Source organism: Chenopodium album, chromosome 19, assembly GCF_948465745.1.
Source record: "Chenopodium album chromosome 19, dcCheAlbu1.1, whole genome shotgun sequence".
NCBI classification, from domain to species: domain Eukaryota; kingdom Viridiplantae; phylum Streptophyta; class Magnoliopsida; order Caryophyllales; family Amaranthaceae; genus Chenopodium; species Chenopodium album.
This window is the reverse complement of record NC_137852.1, coordinates 10,080,754-10,107,320: the sequence shown is the minus strand read 5'-3', so window position 1 is coordinate 10,107,320 and position 26,567 is coordinate 10,080,754. Positions and strand designations below refer to the sequence as shown.

General features: G+C 34.7%; 2 protein-coding genes across 3 annotated transcripts; one reads left to right on the top strand and one right to left on the bottom strand.

The window, feature by feature from the left end:
* Positions 1-682: 682 nt before the first annotated feature.
* On the top strand, positions 683-16,820 carry LOC145595930 (uncharacterized). Of its 2 annotated transcripts, XM_081652362.1 has the most exons (16): positions 683-990; positions 1,139-1,220; positions 4,453-4,537; positions 5,382-5,506; positions 6,464-6,534; positions 6,613-6,685; positions 6,784-6,914; positions 8,901-9,071; positions 9,202-9,426; positions 9,576-9,620; positions 9,725-9,765; positions 11,750-11,840; positions 11,951-12,146; positions 13,354-13,482; positions 14,043-14,700; positions 14,978-16,820. In XM_081652362.1, the coding sequence occupies exons 1-15, from the start codon at positions 819-821 to the stop codon at positions 14,674-14,676; spliced, it is 2,271 nt and encodes a 756-aa protein (XP_081508488.1). In that variant the 5' UTR covers positions 683-818; the 3' UTR covers positions 14,677-14,700; positions 14,978-16,820. The 2 variants fall into 2 exon arrangements, with proteins under 2 accessions (XP_081508488.1, XP_081508487.1); XM_081652361.1 differs by lacking the exon at positions 14,978-16,820 and having other exon boundaries at positions 14,043-14,860.
* Positions 16,821-23,536: 6,716 nt separating this feature from the next.
* Positions 23,537-26,460, bottom strand: LOC145595926 (NAD(P)H-quinone oxidoreductase subunit U, chloroplastic-like). Its single transcript, XM_081652357.1, has 5 exons — positions 26,037-26,460; positions 25,329-25,390; positions 24,796-24,885; positions 24,527-24,670; positions 23,537-23,770 (listed from the first exon to the last, which is right to left on the bottom strand). Exons 1-5 carry the CDS (start codon positions 26,371-26,373, stop codon positions 23,675-23,677), a joined length of 729 nt encoding a protein of 242 aa, XP_081508483.1. The 5' UTR covers positions 26,374-26,460; the 3' UTR covers positions 23,537-23,674.
* Positions 26,461-26,567: the final 107 nt, after the last annotated feature.

The following is a 26,567-nucleotide window of genomic DNA, read 5'->3' as shown; positions in this document are numbered from 1 at the left end:
AAAAAAAAAAAACAAAAAAAAAAATCTTTTTACATTTCAATATTAAATACACCCAAAACTTAGGAATTTGTCACTTCGGATCAAAATAATTATTCGTAGTAAATACACCCAAATTGGGCATCTTATTTCTTTGCCTATCGAGATTATAACTCTTTGCAATGAGGACATGAGGTTACTTATGATATTTATAAAAAGTTTCCAAAAAACTGAAGCAGAAGAGAAAAAACTAATCGTCACCAACTCTGTTAAAGTAAAGATCTTTTTGAACACTAACATGTCAATTATTAGGGGAGGGTTAGAGTAATCCATAAGGTTCATCATCTATGAAAGACGAAATTGCATGACTATCACCAACAATTGGCCAGGTGTATTTAGCAACACAACCTTTAAGTGGAGCAATGTAAAACACCACTTATAAGAAGAGGTGGGTGTACAATTTGAGTCTGTAAATAATATTTCCATATGACTATTTATTAAAAGTGTTGCAATTATAAAAAAACGAAGAGAATATCTTGTATCGCCGAAACAGGGAGAATCGCGCAGCGCAAATTGGGTTGCATGACTGCATCCAAGGCTTCCAAGCCCATAATCAATCGAGATTTTTACATCTAACTCATCAAGTAGATTATATTTAGTACTTTATTATACCAATTACCAACCCACGCAAACAGAACATATTTATACGAACACAAAGTACTGCAAATAATCACACTTGTCAGCAATTTCGCCCCCAATTTCTCTCTCTCTTCTCCTCTCTCACTCTCTCTTTCTTCAACAGCATCATATGATAAACTTCGTCTTCGTTCTTCAAATCTGCAATGGCTAGTGTTCGATTCAAATTCAGAAGTTCTGCTACTTTCGATTCAGTTGATATTGGAGAACAATCATCAATTTCAATTCGCGATCTCAAATCAAAAATCGTTTTGAAGAAACACCTTAATCTTTGTCAGGATTCGGACCTCGTTTTCTCTGATTTTCTTTCTGGCCAAGGTTTTTCAATTTTATTCAATTTTTATGATCGAATTTGTTTATCAATTTTATGATTGTATTTGTTTATCTATTTATTCAATTAATCATGGAATTTGAATGTTAGATTTTGATTTACTGATTAATTTTGATTTATTTGTGTTGAATTCAGAGTATAAGGACGAAAGCATTAGAATTCCTAGCGGTTCGAGCGTGATTATTAAGCGAGTACCTGCGAAATCCTCTCCTCTCAGGTGAAATTTTGATTAATTTGCTTTAATTTTCCTTATATTTGGTCCTATTTTAAGGCAGTTGAATGAATTGCTGTTCAAATAAGTTTATGTTATGTTACTGGTGAGATTGTACAGCAGATTGTTCGATTTATGTTATCGTTTAGGTCTTTGAGCATGGATGATTTATGGTATATAAACTAAGCTGAAACATAATACTTTAGGTTGAGTTTGTACGCCTCGATTGAATAAAGCTAATACATGTTTAGGTTGAGTTCGTGCTCGTTGATTGATCCAGGCGAATACGTGTTTACGTGCATGAATCCGATTTATAGATGTTACTGTAGCTATGCCTTTTGATGAAGTACCATGATACTGTTTTGTTCGAATGTTTCATATTTGGAACTTTGGAAGCTTATTTGAATAATTTACTGAATACCTTGTGTGGTTTACTTTCAAAATTTGCATTGACTGATTTAGATGGATTCAATACTTCACAACGGATTTAGTATGCTTCAATGAAGATCAGTATGAATTCGGTATAGAGTATTCACTTCTAAATTTAGATCGCATCTTTTTACATTGGAAGGTTGTTTAGGAATTCATTAGATACTCCACATGTAGTATTGATTTGTGCAGCTTTCTGTAGTAGATCGTATGAAGATGTAATGTGCATGGATACCTTAGCATTGATTAGGAGTCAATTAATCCACGTATATGGTCGAATTCTGCATTAATTAGCTAAGGGTGAACTTGGAAACTTATCATAGACTTGTGACTTGCCTAGTTGCATGCTATGTTACTCGGACACGCCATTTTTGGCCTCATACCCGGGTCAGTACGACCCGACACGGACCCGGGTATGAAATCCGTTCCGGACACTCCGTTTGGCTCTCGGGTATGGCATAGTTGTCTTGGAGCTTCAAAAATAGCAGGGAAGAGCTTCAAAAATAGCAGGGAAGAGCTTCAAAAATGGCGAACAGTAACACTCAACAGAGGAGAGAGGAGAGAGGAGAGAGGAGAGAGAAATAAAAAATGAATGGTTGAGTCTTTTATTGGACCCACACTCCACTCTCTTTTTACAGAAATTTCAACATATGCTTTTAAAATTTGGCAGTATCAATAAGAGTTTTGGCAGTATTAGACTATTATATTAGGTACTTAGGTAGTAGACTAGTAGTAGTACTACTTTTCGTTAAAAAAAAAATAGTATTACTATACAGAGTATATTATACAGTCTAATTTAAAATAAAAATTGCAAATTTTTTTATGGGGACTTGCTATGATTATCCTATTTTTTTTTTCTTTTATTGTCGTATCCGTACCCGAGTCCAAAGTAAAGACGGTGTCCCCGTGTCCTAAATTTTTGAAAATGACGTATCGGACACTCGGATCCGTACCAATATCGGATACCCGTACCCGTGTCAATGTAACATAGGTTGCATGTATCTGGAGTGTATTGAAATTTCTATAAGCCCTAAAATATTGGAAAATGGAAACTTACCTTGTAACCTTGACCCTTTGATATTGGAAAGCTCTTTTAAAAGTTCACAAAAATTCCATGTGAACATATGTGGACCCTTATATATTTGAAACTAATAAGTGCATTATAGATTAATGTGTCTAATAATTTAGCTTGATGTGATAAACACTTGGCAAGTTTGGCATGGAAGGTGAAAATTCATTGTAGAGTATCAACACAATCATGTTCCTTATTTGCTTCTTATATGGCTGGAAACCTTGTGCTTTCATCAGTTTAGTTGTGTCCACTAGGCTTTCGTCATACCTCGTTGAACTAAAAAAAAATTGTCTTGCAAGTAAATCATTTAATTAGATATTGAGAGGGCTTACTTAAGAACTGAACTGTGTGCTAGGGCAAGGATGAAGCCTGGGAACTTATAGCCTTATAGGTGCATTGAGAGTGGATTGTTTATGGTATTCCTAATTTTACTTTTCCTTATTTTATCTCATTTATAAAAAGTAACAACACTTTTATGCCATGGTTCAACATTTCACCTTCGAATTCATTTGGTAAGCAACTGATGCTCCATACTGAGTTTTCATTCCAAGACTAGATTGTCTTTATTGCATAACTTGATATGCCAAGTGGAAATTTGATGAATGCTTAGATGATCTTCCGACAATCAGGATTCATGCAGGCTATTATTAGTCCGCCATCTTTAAGTGTAGTATAGACTAATGTTTTTGATTACAAGAAGGTAGGATCTTGAATCTATGAAGAGTTGAACTGTGAGAAATTTTTTGGAGTATACACTTGGCTTCTATCATGTCCTTATCTGCATATGAAGACAAAATCAATTCGAACTTCTGATTGTTTCTTTGGGAAGATTTTTCCATTTGGAGGTTTTTTTTGGAATTATTTAAAGAGGCTTTTGAACAGGGTCAGGCTCTATAATTTAGTTTACATACATGGAGTTACATAAGAATTGTAATGATGCTCCTATGACGACATTAGTCCAGAAGCATTTTGTACAGACTTGCTTTTTGCCTTTTAAAATTGAGATGTTGGTGATCTTATCCATTGCCAAAGTTAGGGTTCAGACTTTGTACATGGGCTACTTATATTTATGAACTCTCGTGGATCATCGAAGAACACATACCTGATTTTTATTAAAATTTATATTTAATTCAGGTTTTTTTCTTAACTCTAGTTAGAATGATGCTATTCTTTGAGCCGCAACGCAATAACCATTGAATTGAAATTGGTAGTCTGGTTTCAATTATCACGTCTAATTTGGATTGGTGTTCTATGACCAAGTATGAAAGATATGAATGCAAAGAAGGACAACACTTGATTGGTATTACCTATGTTTTGTGAAATGGCAGAGGCAGACACAACGGAGAATGATAACTTATATCCTCCCTTTGAAAGGGGAAAGGGTATTGCATACCTTTAGAAGTGAAAGTATTCAGATTTTTTGCACAATTACGTGTTATAAACCATGAGTTGATCTGGAGAAAAAGAAAGTGTGTACTTAGATACTTATAGATGAACATTGAGATGCCATTATGCTGTCATTACTCTTTTATTCCAAAAGTGTAAACTTTTTGTTTTTATTGCTGAAAGTTAGCCACCAGTTAGGTAGAATAGGTAACTGCAGTGAATTGATTATCAATTTACATCGCCGCTTTACTATGCTTCTATGGAATTGATTACCAAGCATTTTGTTAAACTTGTTAATACATGTTAGTGTGTGCGTATTTTTCAGTATATCACATGCACTAGTGTTTGCAGGGATTCTGATACCTCACCAGGATGCTTTGCTGTTAAGGATGGAAAAGGTGTAGGTGACCTAGGTGTCATTGATCCCCCTTCTGTGGTATGTTGTTATTGATTATTGTGTTATTTTACTTAATACCTGTTCTTATGCTGTTCAAATTGCAAGTTCAAGTTAGCTGACTTTATCAGACTGTTATTCATCATGGTACAGGTGTTAGGCGAATTTGATTCCATTATAAAACAGCTAGAAAAAACTAGCATATCTATATTATATCTTGTTAGTATGTACAACGCTCTAGTTTATAATTATAAGGGTTGTGGTTTGAATCTTAAGAGGGCATGATTTTGTGGTCCAACATTTTTATATATGATGTTTTTGTTTATTATAGAAGCATGGGAAACCACTGAATGATATCCTTATTTAGATATTTATAAATCAATAGACAGCTTGTTAATCATGTTGAGCATCCGTTGGAAGTGTACTTCCTATTCTTACTTTCAATGGATGCATAAGGTGAAAAACAAGTGCTATGGCCTACAGTTAATTGTCCACTATATATATAATCTTGAACACGTGTTTTTTTCATGGGGAAATAAGAAAGATGTTATAAGTGGATTTGTGTTTCTGACTAGTCGAGAAAATAATTCTCACCAGGTTTGAAGAAGAAACATATGTACTGGTCTACAGTTTATTCACATGTGATCGTAAACTTGCACTTTTGTAAGAAGTTGAACCTAATATTATCACTAGGTGTATTTTTTGACTAATTGAGAAAATGTATTTCATCTGCTAACATAATATATTTCCTAAAGATGATTTCTTCACAATTCTTTGTTATATCAGCTGTACATAACATGGTATATGGAAAAGTTCCTGTTGATTTTCAAAGGGATCAGTTAAGCATCTAATTTTTGCTTGTGAATTATTTATTGGTATGTTGCAGGATGTTGGAGTAAACAACCTCGATGATTTTGGAGTTGACTTGTGTCCACCTCCTTGCACAAACTTATCTGACACTGGAGAACTGCTATTGAACAACAATGGGAAGAAAGATTATGTGGCTACAAGGTATGTTCCTATACGATACCATCCGCACCTCTGTGTAGAGGGGGGGGGGGGAGTATTTAAATAGAATCCTTGGTTCCTGATATTAACGGTGTAGTTATTGCTTATACGCGCATCTTAAAACATGATGATACTTTATCGGGATTATCATTAAGGATTTTACAAAAGTGTGCTGGTATATTGATGTATAATAACTTAAGCTCTTAATAAATCTCATATTAGTTATTTGTGTACCATATTTATTTCTTTATTCGAATACTTGCGAACATGGAATGAAGTTTTATCCGTATCATTGCGATGTGGCCTGGTTGTAACGAATTTCTAAGCTACTAAACAAATTATTTCATTTTGTGACAGTGTTTTTGTAAATCATTAAATTCATCACATGTGCCAGCTATTAATGCATCCAACCCAAAGAAAGAATTTAAATGTTGATAAAACTCTATACTAGTAACTTAATTAGCTAGCTGAGTTAATAGCACAATGTCTAGCAAAACCATGATAATTAAGACCAGTCATTAGTTTCTGCCGCTGTGCGCCTATGGTTCTAATTTTCCAAATGATGAAGTTTCGATTTTGCTCCCGCTCACCAAATCCAAAAGATATTGAATACGTAACCCCATAATACACTGCACCCCTTGTTATAGAATTAGTCAAATCCAACTTTTAAAAAGATTAGCAGAATAATTTATCACTATTAAATAAAACAAGTCCCAGCTTTGTTCGTTGAGGATGTACGTCTATTGTGGTCCAGTTAGTGTTGCCTTTTTTTTTCCCTGATTAATTAGGTGCCTTGCTGGCAATCTTGCATGATTGAGGAGGTAGTATCTGTTTGTGCGATCAAACATCTGCCTTGTTTTGTTACATTTTGAAATGCCCATTTCCCTTAGGCAGTCCAGTGGTGCATTAAGTTAAAGTTCATCTATTTGAGAACAATCTTTTTTTACGTGATTGATACAGATGCTCTCAGGAAGTACTAGTGAAATGCCAAAAGCTTGAGACAGTTTTCCCAGGTCAATTAACTCCAAAAGGTAAAGAGCTTACTGTTCTCTGTTTTACTGAAGAAGGTTGTTATATCTGTAATTCATGAAACTTGTTCATCTTGTCAGGTTCTAGTGCAAATGAGGGAAGTACCCTAGTTATGCCTAAGCCCAAAATTGAGGAACAAACAGAGTTGAAGAGGTAAATTTTTATAGATGTGTTACCGGACTTGAATATTGTCGAGTTTATGATGAGCGATATCTGAATTTGGTATTTTATTTGACTTTGATTTTGTGAAGAGCACATCATGCAAAACATTTAGCCATGGAGAACTGTGATATGCCATCAGAGTTGAAATGTTCGCTTTGCAGAACCTTTTTTAAAGAGGCTGTCATGATACCATGTTGCCAACACAGCTTCTGTGGAAAATGTAAGTATTTGTACCTACTTATGACTCACTATTTCACTTAAGCTCACGTTTTCATACAAAAAGATTTTTTGATGGGTTGTCACATTTGCAGCTATGCGTGACTTGGTAGCTTTACTAGTTAACTTTCAATGCACATGTTATGCTATTATTGCCTATGCTCAATGAGCAACTTTGTAATATATTACACCACCTGGCATATATTAGTACTAAAATTCAGATAATATTTATTGCTTATAAAACTGATGGAGGGAGGTATAGCTATAACTCTCCGGACATCTGAATATAATCTCAGGTGAACATGAAAAGTACAAGTGATTGTCTTCTCAAAAAAGAAAAAGAAAACATGTAAATGATTGAATACAAGTCTTTTCAAAATCTGAATTCTAGAGTGTGATAATGGGACATTGACAAGTCTTTTGCTGTATATTTCCACGAATCAACCATCTCCTCTCCTCTGGATAGATTGGCATATGATTGGAAACTTGCACCCTACTGTTTATGTATCTTATGTGAACTATTCAATTTAAGGAATGGTTTATAGTGTTAGCTCAGCAAATTCTAGGTTTAATGTAATTTTACATATACAGCAGACATCGTAGTATGGAATTTGCACTGTTTTAGCAAATGTGTTAATTTTGGAATAAACAATAAGTTGAAAAATACCTGATTGCATTTTGCACTCTGTCTCCCCTGATCCTCCAACTACTGCTGTATGTGATTTCAATAGCCAAATTTTATGCAAGATGCCCAAAATGGTATAGAATGATAAAAGTTGTGACCTTGGATAACCGCAGAAAACATGACATGTATGATTAATCTTTACATGAAGACATGGCCACTCAAGGTGTGGTGAGGGGGATGGAAAGTATGCGGCCTTATCCCTGTGATTACAGAGAATGTATTCTTTTGACCTGTGATCCTGATAGCAACTACTGACCAAGTGCCCATGGCTTCACAATTAATGAGAATTGATGGCATTAAGTGTGTTATTATTGATGTTAAAATGAATATTGCTGATGGGGAAACTTATTTTTACTAATTAGAACTGATTTTTATTGACTTACTATTGCTTATTATTGCATATGATTACTAATATTTGCTGATTAAAAATGAAATATACTGATTATAAGTTTGTAACTGTATTTTACCGATTACAACTGAGTTTTACTTATTAGAACACTGTTTTTGCCGATTAAAACTTATTAGTACTGATTCTGTTTTAATTAAAGTAAACTTTATAAGGCCTCTTTCAGTTTGAATCCAATGCCAAATTATAATAGTTAATTCAGTTTTACTTATTAGAACTAATTTGCCGATTAGAATTTATTTGTACTGAATCTGTTTTATTTAAGGCGAACTTTATAGGGCCTACTTCAGTTTTAATCCAAAGCCAAATAATACTAGCTGATGGCTAATCGTTTATTTCTGTTGTTTTTAAGTCCATCACTTATCATCTTTTTTTTTTTTTTTTTTTTTTTTAAAAAAAAAAAAATATTATTATTATTATTATTATTTTATATTTTATTTTTTTTTTAAAAGTTGGGCCTATTTTCAGCACTTTGTTAATTACATCATCTTTACTTCCCTAACAGTTTTTGATTTTTCCCAGCTTGGCTTCGTTTTGGTGCTGGAAGTTTTATTATTTTTTTCTTTATTTTGGTTAGGGTGCCTTTGTATGGGGGGTTTGATCCTAGCTTTTCGTTATCTAAATGTGTTGTTTAGATTGTCATCTGGTTTTTATACCAATGTAATTGTGTACTAGCATTTATTACGCGCGTGCACACACACACACACACACAGTGACACTGTAAAGGAGGTGGGGTGGGAGGGAACAGGGAAGGGGATGAGGAAATGTGTGTGTGTGTGTGTGTACCTGGAACTGTGTATTTAAGCTTGAAAAGCAAGTGTTAGCTTTTTTAATGTTTGCTTGTCTCTTGATAATTTCTGTTCATCTCGTTACTTATCTGCTTTAAATTTCATAAACAGGTATTCGTGCAGCATTGTCTGAGAATGCAAAATGTCCCATGTGCTCTTCCACCAAGTGCAAACCGAATGATTTACTGCCAAATGTATCACTTACGCAAGCAATCGAGCGTTTTCTTGAATCTCAACTCTTATTGAATGGCTCAGAAGACGAGCTTCATAGATATGCACCTGGTATACTTTACATCAACACACTTCTAAAAAGATGTTGCCTAATAAATTTGGTTTCTCAATGTAGTGTGGAGGAGCTTATTTACATTTTTTTGTGCAAGCTTTGGGTAATCATTTAACAATTACTGTGCAGATGGTGAATCTGGAATTCAAGTAAAGGACATTTCTTATGCTACAACTGTTCCACAAAAGCGTTTGCAAATAAACCAACCTGTAAATGGGAAATATGCAATCCAGAAAAAGTCTAGTAAGCTACATGATTGTGCTCATCCTGCTGAAACTCCTGGTACATTAGAAGATTTCAGCGAATTTGAAGGGGAAAATGAGCCGCAAAATATAGCTAAAACTAATGAAGAAGGTGAGGTCCTTTTCTGTATGGTATTTGGTGATAAATTGTGAAAAGTAAACATATTTTTGCAATATGCTCTGATGTTTTTTTGTTAAACTCTGGACAATCTGATGTTCGTAACATTGCTCTATCTGGAAAATATTGTTTGTTGCCTGTAGTTTCTTGCTCCAAAATAGGGGAGAGAGTGCATGCTGTTACCGGAGGTGTGATATTTTTCGTCAACATATTTCCAATTTAGTACTCCATATTGAAGATCTAATTGATTACAGCTTCTGATCTTAATATTGTAATGATGTCACACTTTCAGGTGGAGAAAGGAATTTCACAGATCCTGGACGACCAAACAAGGTAAGTGCTGGGTCTACTAAAGTTTCTTGGCTCAGATTGTTTCCTCAACTGAAAACAGTTTTCCATCCAAAGGTTGGGGAATATTTTCCTTTATATGGCTGTTTGGAATACTCTCGACTACCATCATTTCAACCCCACCTAGTTTGTAAGCAAGAAGCTGCCACTGTCTGTCTTCCCCTGCTTTATTTCTGGACAAAAATTGCTGCATTTCTTCTAATTTGGTGGAAAATGGTTTTTTTAAAGTAAACTTTTTTCCAACTTTGCCTTTTTTTTTTTTTTTTTTTTTTTCATCTGGTTCAAGCCAAAATGAGGAAAGTAGGAAAAGAGTTTTCCTTGAAAACACCTTCCTCCAAAACAAATAGAGCCTACATTACTCCTTTTTAGAATTATTGCAACAATTGTCTTTAAAGGACAAACTTCACAAACTTTGACCATAAGTTCTCATCAAAGTATAGGAAAAATTATGGGATTTTGTTAGATCTGTCTCAACTTGAATTCTTGAGGTGTTGGAATTTCATAAAATAAAGATGTTGATGGGCATCATGTTCATTAAAGACTATGAAGTAACAAATGTTGCAATTAATCATACTCCCTGTGTGGACGTTCACATCATGAAACTAATAGCATATTGAGATAGTTACATGCATATTGGCGAGAAGTTGTGTGACAAAAGCGCTTTGTTTTTTTTATTGACTGCTTAAGCGGAAGAACGATACAGTTTAATGTTGGCTGTATAATAGTATCTAGCTATGGACTTCCATGTCTATGTTTGGATTTCCATTGAAGTTCAGGTATACTAATGGTCTTACTATAGAGATTAACATTATAACATTTTCCTTTGATAAAAATCTGCCTTACCTTTGAGATGGTTGACTCGGTGCTTTATTTTGATCTTGATTTGACATTAGATTCTTAAGTATTGCTTTAGTATGGTAGAAAGCTCTTTCCTGTAATATAAATATGATGCGTTGGAAAGATTTTATTTCCTATAATATAAAAGCAGAAAGTTGTTTCTGATTATACGACTTAATCCCATAAGTGGGGCCAACTACAAGAACCAGCATGAAGACATGAAGACAAAACTTCCCCTGAGGTCACCCATCCTAGTACTACTCTCAATTGTTGTGGCTCATGTCAAGTGATGTGACAAAGTTTTACACAAGTTGTCACTGGCCTACCATAACCCTCCTTTATCCAAGCTTGGGACTGGCAACGGGTTTCCCACTGGCGGAGTTCTGCCACTCATGGTCTAAAAAAAAAAAAAATCTAAAGGTAGAGAGAGAGCTATTTACTGACGTTCCTTGTTGCTAAAGAGAGCCATATGCCCATAGGTGAAAAAATGTGAAGTTTTGGTTTTAATGGATATTCTAAGCTGAGTCAGTTTTGTATGATAACTGAGATTTACCATATTTCCCGAGTTCAATGTGGAGAACCCTTGAGGCGTAGAAGAGCTAAGCTAATATTTACTCAGTGCCAACATCTGTAGACATAAGAAGGGAGATCTATCTCCTTTTTTTTGTTTATTTATTTTTTTTTTTTTCCTTCCTACTGTATTAGGGGTTCAAGTGTTTTTAAACACAATCTTAGTCCTTAGATGATTGAACTGTAGAAGTACGAATGAAAAATGTATGGATAGATGGGTCAATCCGTCTGATTCCTGTAGAAGGAAAGAACTAAATGGTGGGGCTACCATTGATAAAGAGACACTATTAATAGCACATATGATTTAAGCAGTAAAGGGGGAGATGAAAGTTAGAAAATGATACCTCGTTTACTTCTTCCCGCAGATAGTTTATATATAATATAGGTGAAACAACTGCATTTATAGCATGTCACTCCCTCTATACCTCACCATGACACCTAGTATGGCCGTATGGGTTGATAAATTATGTAGTTGTAGTTAGCTACCCTTGGTTTTAAACTTTGTATGTCATATTGAGAACTTAGTGGAATTGTTTATCGTTGACATATTGCTCTATTTCAGGGTCCTCGGACATGCTTTATGTGTGGGTCGCCAGATCATTTGATTAGAGACTGTCCGGGTGCTGTGAACCACAACACAAACCACTGGAATGGTAGGTTGATTTATCTACGCTGTTTATCATTTAGTAACTAGTTATATATCTATTGTATACATACTTGTTCTTGGCCTTTTCTGTGGTTGCTTATTCATCTTGTGATCTAGGTGCTGGTTCACTTCCTGGGGCTGTATCAGGCTATCCACCAACATATTGGCAAGGAAATCAACCTTATCCTGGGCCCTATATTAACATGTACGGAGGCCCTGGGATGATGTTCTATAATACCAACACAGCTCCCATTTCACCGATTGCATTTCCTTCCTGCTCCCCATCAATGTATGGTGGCTATCCCGTTGTTAGGTATAGCTGTGACTTCTGTTCTTCATATTTTCAAAAGGTTTATTGCATAGTAACATGATTTGCATGCTTATGTCTGCAAGCTAGTATTGTGTGCTTAACTGTTTTGGGAATATAAGTGATTGTGCCACATCTGAGGTGCAACTATGTGGTGCAATCACTCTTTAATTCTACTTTTGATTGTTTGGTTCTTCCGTTCTTCCCCTCCCCTTTTTCTCCAAAAGCTATCCTTTAAGGCCTCAAAAAAAAAACATCCAGGGAAGTCCGTCGGGTGGGCCACAACCCGCGGGAGCTTCCGATATCAGACGGTTGAGGCTTGGGTGGAGATGGTACCTCCTGCTCACCCTTCCTCCTCCGCTGTGAAAAAAAAAAAAAATAATAAAACGAGCGCGGGAGAGAAAAGAAAAGGAGTTCTCTTTTACAAATAATGAAGTCAAAATTGCCTATACAAGCTTTTGCAAAAATATGCGATTTATGTAGCTGTTGGTCATGTCTTAGCCTCTCACCCTCACACCTTAGTGCTAGATCTCTTTAATTTGTTCCCTGGATCAGTGGAACACCTTGCGCTTTTACAAAGGAGATAATGGTTGAATTATTATTGAAGGTCCATTGGAGATGCACCTTCATTATTATTATTATTATTATTGCACCTCAGACTTGACTTAACAACTTCTGTTCAGAAATTACCCTGGGGCCTGGGCTTGCACCGTGTTCACTCTTTGATCAATATTGATAATTTATCTAATACTTTCAGGCCCTTCAATCAGTCATATAACTTAAAGTTAGAATTTTTTGGGGTATATTTATTGTCATGGGTTATGTAGCCTGCTTTCATCCTCAGAAATAGTGGCACCTTATAGCCTACGTCTTAAAATTCATTTACATTAGTGCATGTTATTGGTGTGCCTAATGATCCACCTTCGCACTTGATCTGCTGTTTTTGAGTTATGATATTTCTGATCTTTAGTTTGATTTTGAAAGCTGTCATTTTAACATGAAGATGTGAACCCCATAAGCTGCAGTGACAGAGGGGAGAGGGTTGTCTATATCCTGAGACAAAATTAGAGGGGTTAAAGGGTTATCTTGCCTGGATTGATTTGGTGAAAATTTGTATCTGTAACAATCTGTTTATACTTTGTGTTTAAATTATTCATCTTGATTCATTGCTTCCCGTGCCCTCCACTTGACTGACATATGGATAATGGCACAGTGGATATATGAATGTGGGAGGCATAACACCACAAGTTGGAAATTTTCCTCAGCAACCAAGACATCTAGATCATCTGGAGCATCAAGATTGTGCATATTTGCAGAGGAATTATGATGTAGATTTGGAAAGGTAACTCTTTTCACTGCTTGTAATGTATTGTACATAGCTATGTATGTTGAGGAGCCATAGTTGACTAGGTGAATATTGTTTTTTTTTTCTTTTATTTGGGGGGTGGGTGGGTGGGGGTGCTGTCAGTCTGCTTCAATGTTTGTTATGTGCATGCTTGATCTTTTTTTTTTTTTTTTTTTTTTTTGGGTGAAAGGGAGTTGGATGCATATAAATGCTAGTTGGCTAATGGTTGGTTCTGATAATAACCCTGTTTGAATTTTTGTGAAATCACAAAATTGCAGTATCATATTTGATGCTAGCTAATCATCCCTTGCTGCCCCTCACATGCCCCCACCCCCTTCTCACCCTTAAATTAAATTTCTTTGCTGGCTGAGCTCTCTTGTTCTTTCGGTTTCCTTTGTATCGTTTTTTCTTGTTCTTGCGAGTTCCTGGTTATTGCTAAAGTGAAGCAATCTCCATTTTTTCCCTAATTGTCTTTTCAATTTCTTATTGCTCATCTTATTAAAAGGCATGTTCTCAGTATATATAAATATTATATCAAGTAAATTTCAACTTTGCAGAGAACGGATCTTTGATAGAGATCGCAATGTGAATACCCACCATGGTTCAATGGAAAGGGGCCTGTATCATTCTGGCGATGAGTTTCCCAAGAGTTCAGAAGGGAAGCATAGAAATCGTGACAATTCAGATGGTGATAACGCTTACTCATATCGTAATAGACAAGGGAAAACTGCTCGTAATGTGGAGTGTGTAAAAGATCTTAGGATAGCTCAGTCAGATATATCTTCTTCAGAAAAAGATGTTCTTGACAGCAGGATTCGGCCGAGGGAAGACAGGCAAGAAAAGCTCTATAAAACTTACAGAAGTAATGATGAGTTTGGAGAGAAGCATGGCCGTGAATCTGCTCGCAAACATTATCAACCAAAAGAAGAAAGCAGTAAAAGAAAAAGAATGGAATATAATGAGAGAAAATCTGATCGACATTCTCACAGTCGCTCTAGGTCTAGCTTGGAACACAGTTATTCTGGTGATGGCGCAAGGCACCGGCGTGAAGAGTCCAGTCATAGATCTCAGCACTCGAATAGAGTTGCAAAAGTTAATGGTAAGGAGATGCATAATGACCGTGCGAAGATTAAATATTCAGATGATTATGGGGAGGATTGTCACAGTTATAAACGAAAAAAATTTCGTTAGGGCTGGCAACAAATATCTTTTGAGGTAATAGTGTATACAAAAGGATCACATATTTCAACCTTGATCATCTTTTGATTAGGTAAATGTATCAACATGGTTTACCCTTTTGGTTGTTTCTCATGTTTTACCTAACAGTTGAATTAACCGTGAACCACACAGATTTGAACATTCATCTTACTGTTCACTTCTAATTTTGGTTCTTTATTGGCTTTGTTGAAACAGATCTAGTAGAGTGCTCAGCTTTGGACTACTCATCATGATTAACCTTTATCTAATCTTCTAACCTACTTCATTTTCTTAGCTTGAAGTTGGATGCAAGCTAATGAGTTATGTCAAGAAGCACTGCTTGCACAGTTTAGATATGGATGCTCTTTAGTGAAGTGTCGTCATTTTCCACGTGAATCTCCAAGATGGTTGAGGTATGTGCTAAGACAGTATTGTATTCGTCCTTTCTCTTCCAAGGACACTCTTGTCCTGCTTAGTACTTTCTGTTCAGGTTTGTATTTGACACTTGGTTCAGTACAGCTCCCTCTTATGTGACATACCCAGCACAAAGTCTTGTGGTAGGGGAAAAGTGGGCATTAGTTATTCTGGAAGCAAAAAGGATGTTTTGGCTTTTCTTGCTCTGGCTGATAGTATTTTTTGATTCATCTGCTTGCAAGTGTCCTGTATACTTCTGCCGTTCCACAAATATTGCAACAATTACCATTTTAGGAATTTTCACAAATATTGCAACATTTCCCTATTTGCACAAGTTTTCTCTCTCCTCATCACACGAGTCCTTATCTTCATTCCTCTCTATCTCTCTCCTCTTCTTAAAATCCGTGTCCTATCCCCATGTTGCAATATTTGGGGAACGGAGGAAGTATAATGAAGAATACAATAAAAAAATACTTCGCTTAGGGCAGCTGCAGAGATAGGTATACAAAAGTAAATGGATGGAGGGGGATGAGGAGGTTTGTTTAGTTGTCTCACAAGCTAAAAGTAGTGGTCTTAGTCAATTTTTTCTCTCTCAAAAGTTATTAGCAGTGTTCGTAATTGAGCAATTTTTTGATATTGTTCTTGAATGTCATGAGAAGGCTTTTGCAACAGCTAAAGAGGAGGTTTAACTTTGGTTAGTTAAGATTATTATGTATTGGGTGTATGCTGAGCTGTGTGGCCCATATCTCCTATGTGATACAGAGTGAAGAGGCTTGCGTAAGAGTTGTTATAAACTAACTGTGGAAGAGTAGGGAAGACTGGAGGGGGAGAGAATTAAATGCCTTGAAGTAGAGGGTGACTTTGTTGCAGAGGGAGTGTTTTGATATTTAAAAAAAAGCTGAGGTTCTGAAGGAACCGGAGACACTCTTTTACGTTGATTCTTCATTAATCTCACAGATAATGTCGAATGTTACCCTTACACCTTTTAACTTTAGCAATTATTTTGTACTAGAGCTGGAGTTTTCTTGAGTATTTCTCTATGCTCCTGGTCCTGGCTAAACAGCCTATACGTCTCCTGTTTCTTGAAATCATATTTATGTTCAATTATCCTGCTACGGTTGCTGTTAGCCAATCCACTCTGCCAGGCTACCACTCATGGATTCTCTGGTCCCTTATAATTTCGAAGCCTGCTAGATAATCTAGATGTCTTGAATTGATCATCATTTATCTTCCCTTCTCTGGAATCTGTCCATAAACTTGATGCACCTTTGGGTTGCTCAGCTGTCCCTGCTATTAGTTATTGCCTCTTGACATGCCTGAATACTCCACATCTATCATTATATAATCTGTCCAGGCAATCTGGGATGCAAGAGTATTGTGTACATTTTTTCTTTTTATCTTCATTCCAGAGTTCACGAAGCATTAAAATTAGTGACAGGTGAATCTTAGGTAAGAGTTATGATTGCATAATAATAGATCCTTTCAAGTCAGCCCTCCTCACTCAGAGAGGGGATATATTACATAATGATAGTTCTTTTCGAGTCAGCCCTCCTCACTCAGAAATGGAAATGGTTGTGTGTGTGTGTGTGTGTGTGTGTGTGTGATGGTTGTGTGCAACTTTTATTGGCTTTAAAAACCGTGTTGGGGCTGCTGTTTTTGAACACAGAAATATATTTCTCTTCTACGTCAGTTTTCGTTCATACTGTGTGTGCGTGTGCACTTGGGTGCGTGAGTGGCCGTGTTTGTGCGGGGGGGGGGGGGGGGGGGGTATATGTTTAATGACCCAAGGGACCTGCTAGTTCTCTTTGACACTTTGTGTCTTTTGATTCACTAACACAAGAGGTTGAGTCCAAAAAAAAAAAAAAAATTTACTAGTTTTATGCCTGTGTGCTTTTTAATGTTTTTATTCATGACTTAAGGTCCACTCCTAAGGTCAAACCCAAGTCTTATATGCACATAATTTTTTGTTCTTTTTTGGCTATTGATGGCTGAATAGAGAAGTTATGGTGAAGGATGAAGAGAAGGTTAAAAGCTATTTTGTTAAGGATAACATTGTAGTGTGACAAATAATGTTTAATATTTGTTATCTTTAAAAGGGAAAGGAAGACCAGTAGAGGGAGCAACATGTGTTTTTAGGGTTATGTGCATTTAATACTTAGTATAGATATAGATCAATACATGCTCACTTACTCACATGCTTGATGCTTCTTTACATGACCTATAATAATATGATATGGGTCAATGTTGGAATTGTTGTATACCCATCTCCTAGTAGAGGGAGCAACATGTGTTTTTAGGGTTATGTGTTTTCTTTTCTTTTCTTTTTATTTTTTCCTTGTTTGTGGGTTGTATGGGGGTTGTGTGGGATGCTTTAATTGTGTTGATCCTCTGAACTTGAGGCTCGGTCTTATCCCATTTTGGCATTACCTATGGCCTGCGTAGGCATGGCGGTATTATGTCAAAATTGGCTATGTTCTTGTTATTTCTTATAAAAAAAAATCATCAGCGTAGATTATGTCAAAATGGATTTGGTTTCCCAGGCATTGGGTATCATGTGAAATTTGATTTGGTTCTTGTTGGCTATCGTTGTTAGAGTTTAAAAGTGTTTGATAGGCTGTTCTTTTTTATATACTAGGAACATTCCTTTGTGTGTGCCCAAAACTACAATATTTTGGTGGCCGCAATTTTCTTATATGCTTGTATTATTGTTTCACTTTGGATAGCTAGACTGTTAGAGGCTATGCTCAAATTGACTTGGGGTCACTCAGGGGGCTTTTGGTTGGTTTGGGGTTTTCAAAAGGGTAACAGAATCAAGATGGTTCATTCCCGTTGTTTGTAAGGAAACTAGTCATTTTCTTCATACCCCAATAGTTTGCAACCTTGATTCCTCACCTCCCCGATGTGGATCAAAGGCATCATGGTTGGAATGTTAATTATTTCCTTTAGATGACTCGAGCAAAAATTGTACTCCGTAGAAAGTAATACTTGCTTTTGATCCGCATCAACCCCCCCCCCCCCCCCCCAAAAAAAAAGGGAAAAGAGAAAAAAAAAAAAAAAAAAAACCACCCTCCATAACACCAAGAAAACCTCACCCGCTGCCACTTTTGCCGCAAAAAAAAGAAGGGGGAGGGGGAAGCAAATAAAGGGCACTTTCTCAATTATCACCCTAAAATATTAAGTAGTTAATTACTTCTATGAAAATTGTTTAGAGCGATGGTGGTGGTTTTTATTAGAGTACTTGACACATTCAACTTTGCACACATGTCAATGCCCTAGTTTGATTTTATTTTTAGGAAAATTTTTTTAAAAAAAAAACTTTCAAATACACCATTTTGCGAAAAATAAGAAAGTGAAAAAAAAAAAAGGTTAAAACTTATTTGTTGATAGAAAGTTATCACCACTAATTCACTTGATTAACCTTTAATTACTCTCTAATGCTTACTTAAGTATATAATAATTAATTTAATTTAAAAATTTTATTTAAAAAAAAAACCCATTACCCTCACCTTCCGGCCAACCACCGCCCTCCGTTTCCCACTCCCCGGGCAACAGCTCTCTCCCCCAACTGAGTTGTCGCTTTGAACCACTCACCGCCGGCCAACCCCCTCCCTTTTCCCCTTACCTCCACTGCCACCCTAACCCTGTAGCTGCGGCAATGTTGAACTCCAAACTCATTTCATCATCTCTCTTTCTTCTTGCCAATATCTTTCTAACATTATCTCTCTCTAAAATGGTTTTTCAAGGAAACGATTCATATGACACAAAACCCATCATGCAACTTCCTCATACGGTTGAACCGGTTGGGTCGGCGGTCTTCTCGTCAAACTCCGTGATTCCCAAGGCATTTCCTACACTTGCGGAGTTACGGTTCATGCCGTTTGGAGGTGGTTTTCGTGGCTAAGGGTAAGGGAAGGGAGTTAGCCGGCAGTGGAGTTGGGTCGTCGGGGGAGGGAGCTGCTAAAGGATGATGTTTATTAAAGGGAGGGCAATGGCTTGCTGGTGGTGTGCGGATGGTGGTTTTTATTATTTTTTTTAATTTATAAATTAATTTAATTATTAAATAGTTAAGTGAGAGTTAGAGAGTAATTAGACGAAATTAGATGTTTATCAAGTAAACTACTAATACTAGGTTTCTATCAACAAAAAATTATTAATTTTGGGTTGTTTTTTTAACGATAAAGCTTTTAAAAGGATTTTTTTCGCAAAGTGGTGTATTTAAAAGATTTTTCGGACTAATTTGCCTTATTTTTATATACTTAAACATTAATGAAAATTATTTTAAAAAATATACTCCTTTCGTGTTTGAATAGAAAAAAAGTGGAAGGAAAATTAGGGATGAGAAAAAGAGGGGGCCAAACTCTCTTGTTTGTGTAAAGGATTGAAAGAAGGAAGGGAAAAGAGGGAGAGATCCATTTTCCCTCTCCCTTTAGTAATAATTATGCTTCCAAAAGTAGAGAGATTTGGAGGGAAATTGCAATTCACCTCCCCCCTCCCTTTGTTTCCTCTTCCCTTCCTCCTATTTCCCTTTCTGTTTCTTTCCTTCCTAATTTGTTCCAAATAAAGTGTAAATGCGGCTGTATTTTAATAAGTGTTACACTTCTTTTTTTTTGGCAAAATGCTACATTTTAATATTATATATCTCCCCTTTCATGGTTTCCACCCAAATTATTTATTTCCTCTCACATTCATTACTTTTCAATAAATTATCTATCATATATCTTTCTTTTACAATTTTTTAATACTCTAAATGCCCCCAGTTACCTTTTATTTTATTTAAGTAAATTAAATTGCCTAAAACTATGTGCTGGTCAAAGTGTAACACCTATTAAAACACAAATAAAATAGAAAAATTTATTAGATAACATCGTTTTTAAGACTTTTGTTGTGAAAAACAACCTTATAAATTTATTTTTCTGTGAAAACACACCTAAATTTTTTTTTTTTAACAAAAACACACCTTACCCCAATTTCAAATCATTGACTTGATTTATTAAGTGTTGACTCATCACGTGACACTCACGTGCTCGGATTAAAACCTTCCCTTTTTATTTTATCCCTTTTCTTCCCTCCAATTGAACTTTTTCTCTCCTATTCCTTACAACCAAAACTTAATTTCTCTCCATTGAAGAAGCAAACTCCATTGTTTAGCTCAAATTGTTGCAAAGAAACTCAATTAACCTTATTTCGAGGTAGGTAAGTTGTTTTAGTTAATGAAATTGCTTGTTAATTTTGTTGGGTGTCGAATGGTCATTAATTAGGGTTATTAATTGGAAATTAAGGTAACTATTTTAGGATTGATTTATGCTCACCAATGTGTTGGGATGGATTTAGCACTAGTTTCAAGGGGCCAAAAGTGCTATTATGGTCTTTAATTCAGTTTTATTTTTTTTTAATTTGTATGTGCTTGCTATATTAGGCTTTACTGGAGGAAAGAGATGAGAAAATGGGGTGGGGGTGGAGTTTTTTCGGTGGATGGGGGTGAATTAACGTGGGTGGTATTTTCATGGGAGTGGATTTATTGGGTGAGATGGTGTTGTTGAGGGTGGTTGTGAGTTGGTGGTGTTGGTGGTGGCGGTTAGGTGGTATGGTGAGGGATAAAGGGAAAAAAATAAAGGAAGGTGGTTTTATGAGATTACATGTCCGAAACGTGCAAAGTCAACATCGGTAAACTTAGTCAATGGCTTGAAAGGGGTAAGGTGTTTTCTCACAAAATTAATCTAGTTTTAGGTGTGTTTTCAAGTGGTTTTTCATAACAAAATTCTTATTAAAGGTGTTATTTGACAAATTTTCCAAAATTATATCATGAAACTTTATAGTAATGCCTATCTAACAACATTTAAAAAAAAAAAAAAAAAAAAAAAAAAAAAAAAAAAAAATATTCTAACAACATTTTTTATGATGAAATATGTTTTTATTAGGTTAGTAAAAATTTATGATCAAAGCTAATATATAAATAGTGAAAAAAAAAAGTGCAACATCTCAGTTATTCTTGGACGGATAGAGTAGTTAGGTTTTAGCGATGCAGGTGGAGTTGTGTAATAGTGGCGGCGGGCGATGCTAGTGGTGGTGTAGTGTGATGCAAGTGGGGTCGTGTAGTCGAAGCGACGGGGCACTACTAAAGGTCGTGCGGTGGAGAGGAAGTTTTGTTTGGTGGTGTGTAGTTGTCTATTGTGGCAATGGTGGTGGAGTGACTGGAGGAGATAAACTCAAATATATGGAAAGCCAAAAAGTACCCTTACTGTTCATAATTTAAAAGTATACCCCAAGATAATCATGATCTCTCTTATAAACTTGGATTTTCCCTTTAAATCATTGAATGAACAACATTTCAATAAGGTGCATCATACATGAAGTGTATAATAATTTTTAGCAGAGATTTTAGACTTATAGTAATCAAAAGAGTCAATTGACCAGATTGGTAAATAAAAAAGACCTCCGGCGACAATTTGGTAAAAAAGCTAATCATATGCGACAATTTGGTAAAAATAATAAACTCCGGCGACATTTAGACCAAAATAACTATTTTTTTCCCGATAAACTCTTTGAATCGTAATTTAATTTGTTTTTGTGTTTTTAAATTTATTTTTCCCATTTAAAATTTCTAATTTATATGTCATCCCTTTTTTATTTCCAACCCCTTTTTAAAAAAAAATCGTTAATATGGGGTATGAAACTTAAGTGAAAATTGATACTTTTTTTCTTCAAATTGTTGTTTCCATAAAAAGGGTTAGTAAAAAAACAAGAAAAACGAACTAAATTAAACATTCGCAAATAATTTATTTGTATATTTGGGTTAATTGTCGTCTGAGATTATTTTATTTACCAAATTGTCGCCGAAGTAAGTTTTTTTACCAAATTGTCGCTAAAGGTTTTTTTTATTTACCAAATCTGGTCAATTGGCCTAATCAAATTAAAAAAAATGAAATGAATAAGGCTTTAGAAATCGCTTGTTCTTGTTCTTGTTCAAAAAGTTTGATTGATATCACGTAACCCTCTGAAAGTAAGGCGGAAAGATCTTATTAGAGACCTGGACAAACAGATTTGTATAAGAGGAAGTGACTAGTGAGGAACCTTGACGAACGGAATGGACGGAGTATGGAGTTCCCTTTTTTACTTGATTCAAAGAACCACTTAACTTTCATTCTGTTAAATGATAAAATTGAGTAATAACATAATACGGAGTATAATTAAGTTCAGGTTTAGCTTCTTTCAAAAAAAAAAAAAAAAAAAAAAAAAAAAGTTCAGGTTTAGCTATAACTCTATGTTTCTTATGTTATAGAGTAATTATTACAGTTCCTCTTTTTAGTAAGTGCAAAAAATCTTGTTTTCAAAAAAAAAAAACAAAAAAACAAAAAAAAAAAAAAAGGTGCAAAAAATCTCCTAAGAATAATGATATGAAGTTAACACTAACAAGCTTTTTTTTGAACACATGTTATTCTCCAATTCACATGTTTAATCATTAATACTCCATATTATTTTAATTAAAAATTAATGCGGAGTAAGAATTATGCTCCCTCCGTCCCCAAATGATAGTCCCTTATGATCTATTTTTAGACCCAAATTGATAGTCCTATTTGCTTTTTTCAAGTACCATCAATATCAATTTTTATCAAAATTTCTCCAATTGCAACCATATTTGTGCAAATTTAACTTTCCCATGTAAATTATGTTTTTTAATGTACATTTATTACTCTCTCTCTCTATTATTTTACATAACCAATGTAAATTTATCTTTTAAACGTAATTTTACTACTTTTATTTAAGTTTTTTAATTCCCGTAATTTTTATCCATAAGGGACAATCATTTGGGGACGGAGGGAGTAATAAGTTGACATTTTGAGATTGCACCGAATTATCATTCAATTAGACTTGAGAACGTAGTAGGTCTTTTTAGTAAGTACTACGTACGTGTAAGATTGGAAATCAAAATTTTAATAACTAGGAAAGAGTTTGTAGAAGGTCTTTTTTTTATAAGTATTGGTTATAAATTAAAAATTACGTTACATGAATTGTGAATGAAATGAAGAGTGTACATGAAAGTAAAATGATTTGTGGTGGAGTATTAGTAACATAAATTTTATGAGTTGACTGGAGTCAATTATTCGTCATTGGTAGTAGGGTTTTTTTTTTCTTTTTTTTTTTTTTTTTTGACGGGAGCAATTTTATATATTAATAGAAAAAGCATCTATAAGTACTTACAGGGTTACATTAAAAGGAAGTAAAGAACATAATTTCTTTCAAAAAAAAAAGTAAGGAACATAACTTTCTCAAATTTGCTCAACATTTAATGGAATAAATTTAGCAAGATTGTATGCCACTTCATTGCCTTCTCGCATCACATGACTAAAATTTGATTAGACGGGGACTCGGAGAGTATAACATCTTGTAATACTATGCTTTTTTCATACGTGAAAGTGAAATGATTTGTGGTGGAGCATACTTGCATAAATAACATGGATTTTTAATTCATACTTGTATATTGTAGTATATATGGTTAAGATTTGACAAGGCATATTTACAAGATAATAAGGATTACAACTTGCAAGATAAAAAAAATAGAAAGAAATAAGCATACTTTCTAACGGTTGAGGGCGATGGATATAATGGAAGATAATATCAACCAGCCTAAGATGAAGTATCCTACTGCGATTGTAGGTCCGACGTCTTCAGGTTCCTGCGAGAATTAATTCAAATTAACAGTTATTTATAATTTTTTTTTTATTTATAAAAAAAAAATAAAAAAAAGTGTTTTCATGAATATTTATCAATTTTGTTTTAAAGGTTAATTTGTTTTGCCATTAGTTTCTCTCAAAATGTGATGACTCTATGATAAATTATATTATGAAATATTTTTAGCACTATACTTACAAAAATGTTTTTTTTTTTTTTTTTTTTTTTTTTTTTTGACAAGAACGTACAAAGATTTATTTTAACCGTTGTAACTTTTGTCGATGGAGTAAGCATAATTTTAATGATTTTTGTGTGACCACTTTCTCCGTTTTATAATATAATAATAATTACAACACTATTATTACAACACTTTGACTTGATGCGTAACTTTAACTATTTATATTTGTAATATAATAATTATATACATAAAAAGTTAATACTGAGGGCCTGTTCTCATACGTTGAAATTCAATTCAGTTCAGTTCAGCTCCTAATTTCCTTCTCTTATAAAATATTCATTTTAGTAATATTCAGTTCAGTTCATCTGAGTTCAGTCAATGAGAACAGACCCTAATTCAAAAAAAAAAAAATTACATGGCAATATATGTTATATACTACGTATACATTGGTAAAAAGCATACACAAGGTAATCATATAAATAGTGCAAAAATCGTCAAACTATTGCGATTATTACGAAACGGATGTTTGTAATAATTATTACGCAGATCGTGTAATACAAATACTTGTGTTAGTATAGTTACCTGTGGAGGAGGAGTGCCGTAATCCTCGGTTTGTGTTATGTCAACCTCAAATGGCCATGTAAATCTCTCTGGATTACCGCTCCTTGCTAGGCTCCAATCATATAACCTCCTTTCATCTTCAGAAGACAATATAACATATGATTCCTATAAACCATGGAAATTTACCTTTAGTTTCTATATAACAAAATAATTAAACACAATTTAAAGCTCATTTATATAGTTGACAAATAGATGACTTTAGTCAACTTTTTTTCCTAACACATTGTTACCTTTAGAAGCTCCAATTCTTTGATGAGATTTTCCTCGTCCATCTCTTGGCTTGAAATTTCCTTGACTTTAGTCTCGTATGCAGCCCTTACCTACTCAATTATACGAGGAAAATGTAGTTTTAACTGTTGTTGAAGTTAACTTCGCATATAGAGCTTATGTGCACCATACATAAGTTCTCTATTTCTCGATCAATTTGACTTGTATGCTTGTCAATGCATATTTATATTATAATCATTGGAAAAACTATAATGATATAGAAGTATTAGAATAAAGAATAAGAGGAGGCTCACATTGTAAACGAATATCTTATATACTTACAAGAATAATGACATTATTTTTAAATTATTCGAACAATAAAATGTGGTTATGTTTAGTTTACATGTGTATTGAGAAATGGATAAAGTTGAAACATGTATTGAGAAACGAATAAAGTATACTAAGCTAGTTTGACACGGGAAATTGAAGAATTAACATATGTGCACACGATCGAATTTATGTATAATCCACTTGAAAAAATAGGGACATAATTTACCTGATCATAGCTGCATCCTCGTCGAAGCCCCAGATTAGCATAATGGTCTACATCTGTAATTGCTGCACCATTCTAAACCACGGTTTTATCAGGCGATTAAGTACAAGTTTCTTATTAGATTCTGATTCAAATATGTTTCTAGTATTAATCAATTTCTGTTTCTTTGGGCAGCTCCTGAAATGCTTAGCTTGATGCCGAGACTACTTCAAGTGCTGCCCCTTTTGTCTACATCTCTTTTCTTTCTCACTTTTCCTTGTTTGTTTATTGGCTTGTCAATTATCAACCCACTATTAATTCATCTCTTTCATATTAATCGATTAATAGCCTAGTGATGGACATCTAGTCAATTAGCTGATGGTTGAAGCCTAAAATCACCTTATTACAAAGTTAGCTTAAGTTGAAGGTTGAAACCTAAAATCGATTGATATACTCTATCACCCCATGTCCCCATTACAAAGTTAATGTTTGATAACATAAATTTCAGATTTTTATGAATTATTTTAATGATGAATTGCTTTTATGTAATGGACCTAAATACTACAAATCTACAATATAAGTCTGTTGTCTACAAATACACTATTGCACATAGCGAGACCACTAGTTGTATACAAGACCTATCGAAAATAAATAGGACAAAGAATATATATGGATGATGATCACTGGATCATATCATTCAAGTGAAGAAATAATTTAGAAAGAATGAATTACCAATGCCACGAAGAGCCTTCTCAATATTAAGGGGAGAAATGAGAGAAGGAGGTCCTTTAGGAATTTCTATTTGACTGCTTTCACCTTCTCCTTCCCATGACTCGTCCGAGGCTGTCGCAGTCGTCTCTGAACCATCATCCGAGCTCCTTGCTAGAAACCTCCAACATACCGCCTTTCGTGTAAGTGTAACATAGTTGTTGGTGCTAACAACATTAGCGTTATTATTAGTAATGTTATTATTCAACCCAAAAAATGTAGTACTATAGGTTGGTTTTACTAGTGTTGGCATTAATTCCCTGTGAGGCATGTATGCCGCCGTCGTCGCTGACATTGTCATCTCCCTCTTTCTTTAAGGATTGACTGTAATTATTGATCTTGTTTGAGGTATTGGTAGTGAGAAGCTTGTGGCTTGTAGTAATAGTCTATCTACGAATGAATAATTTTGGCCATTCAATTTGTGGTATATAATCTACAATAAATTTCATACGAAGTGTAATTTAAATATGTAAAGTTAACATTCAGAACAGCAAA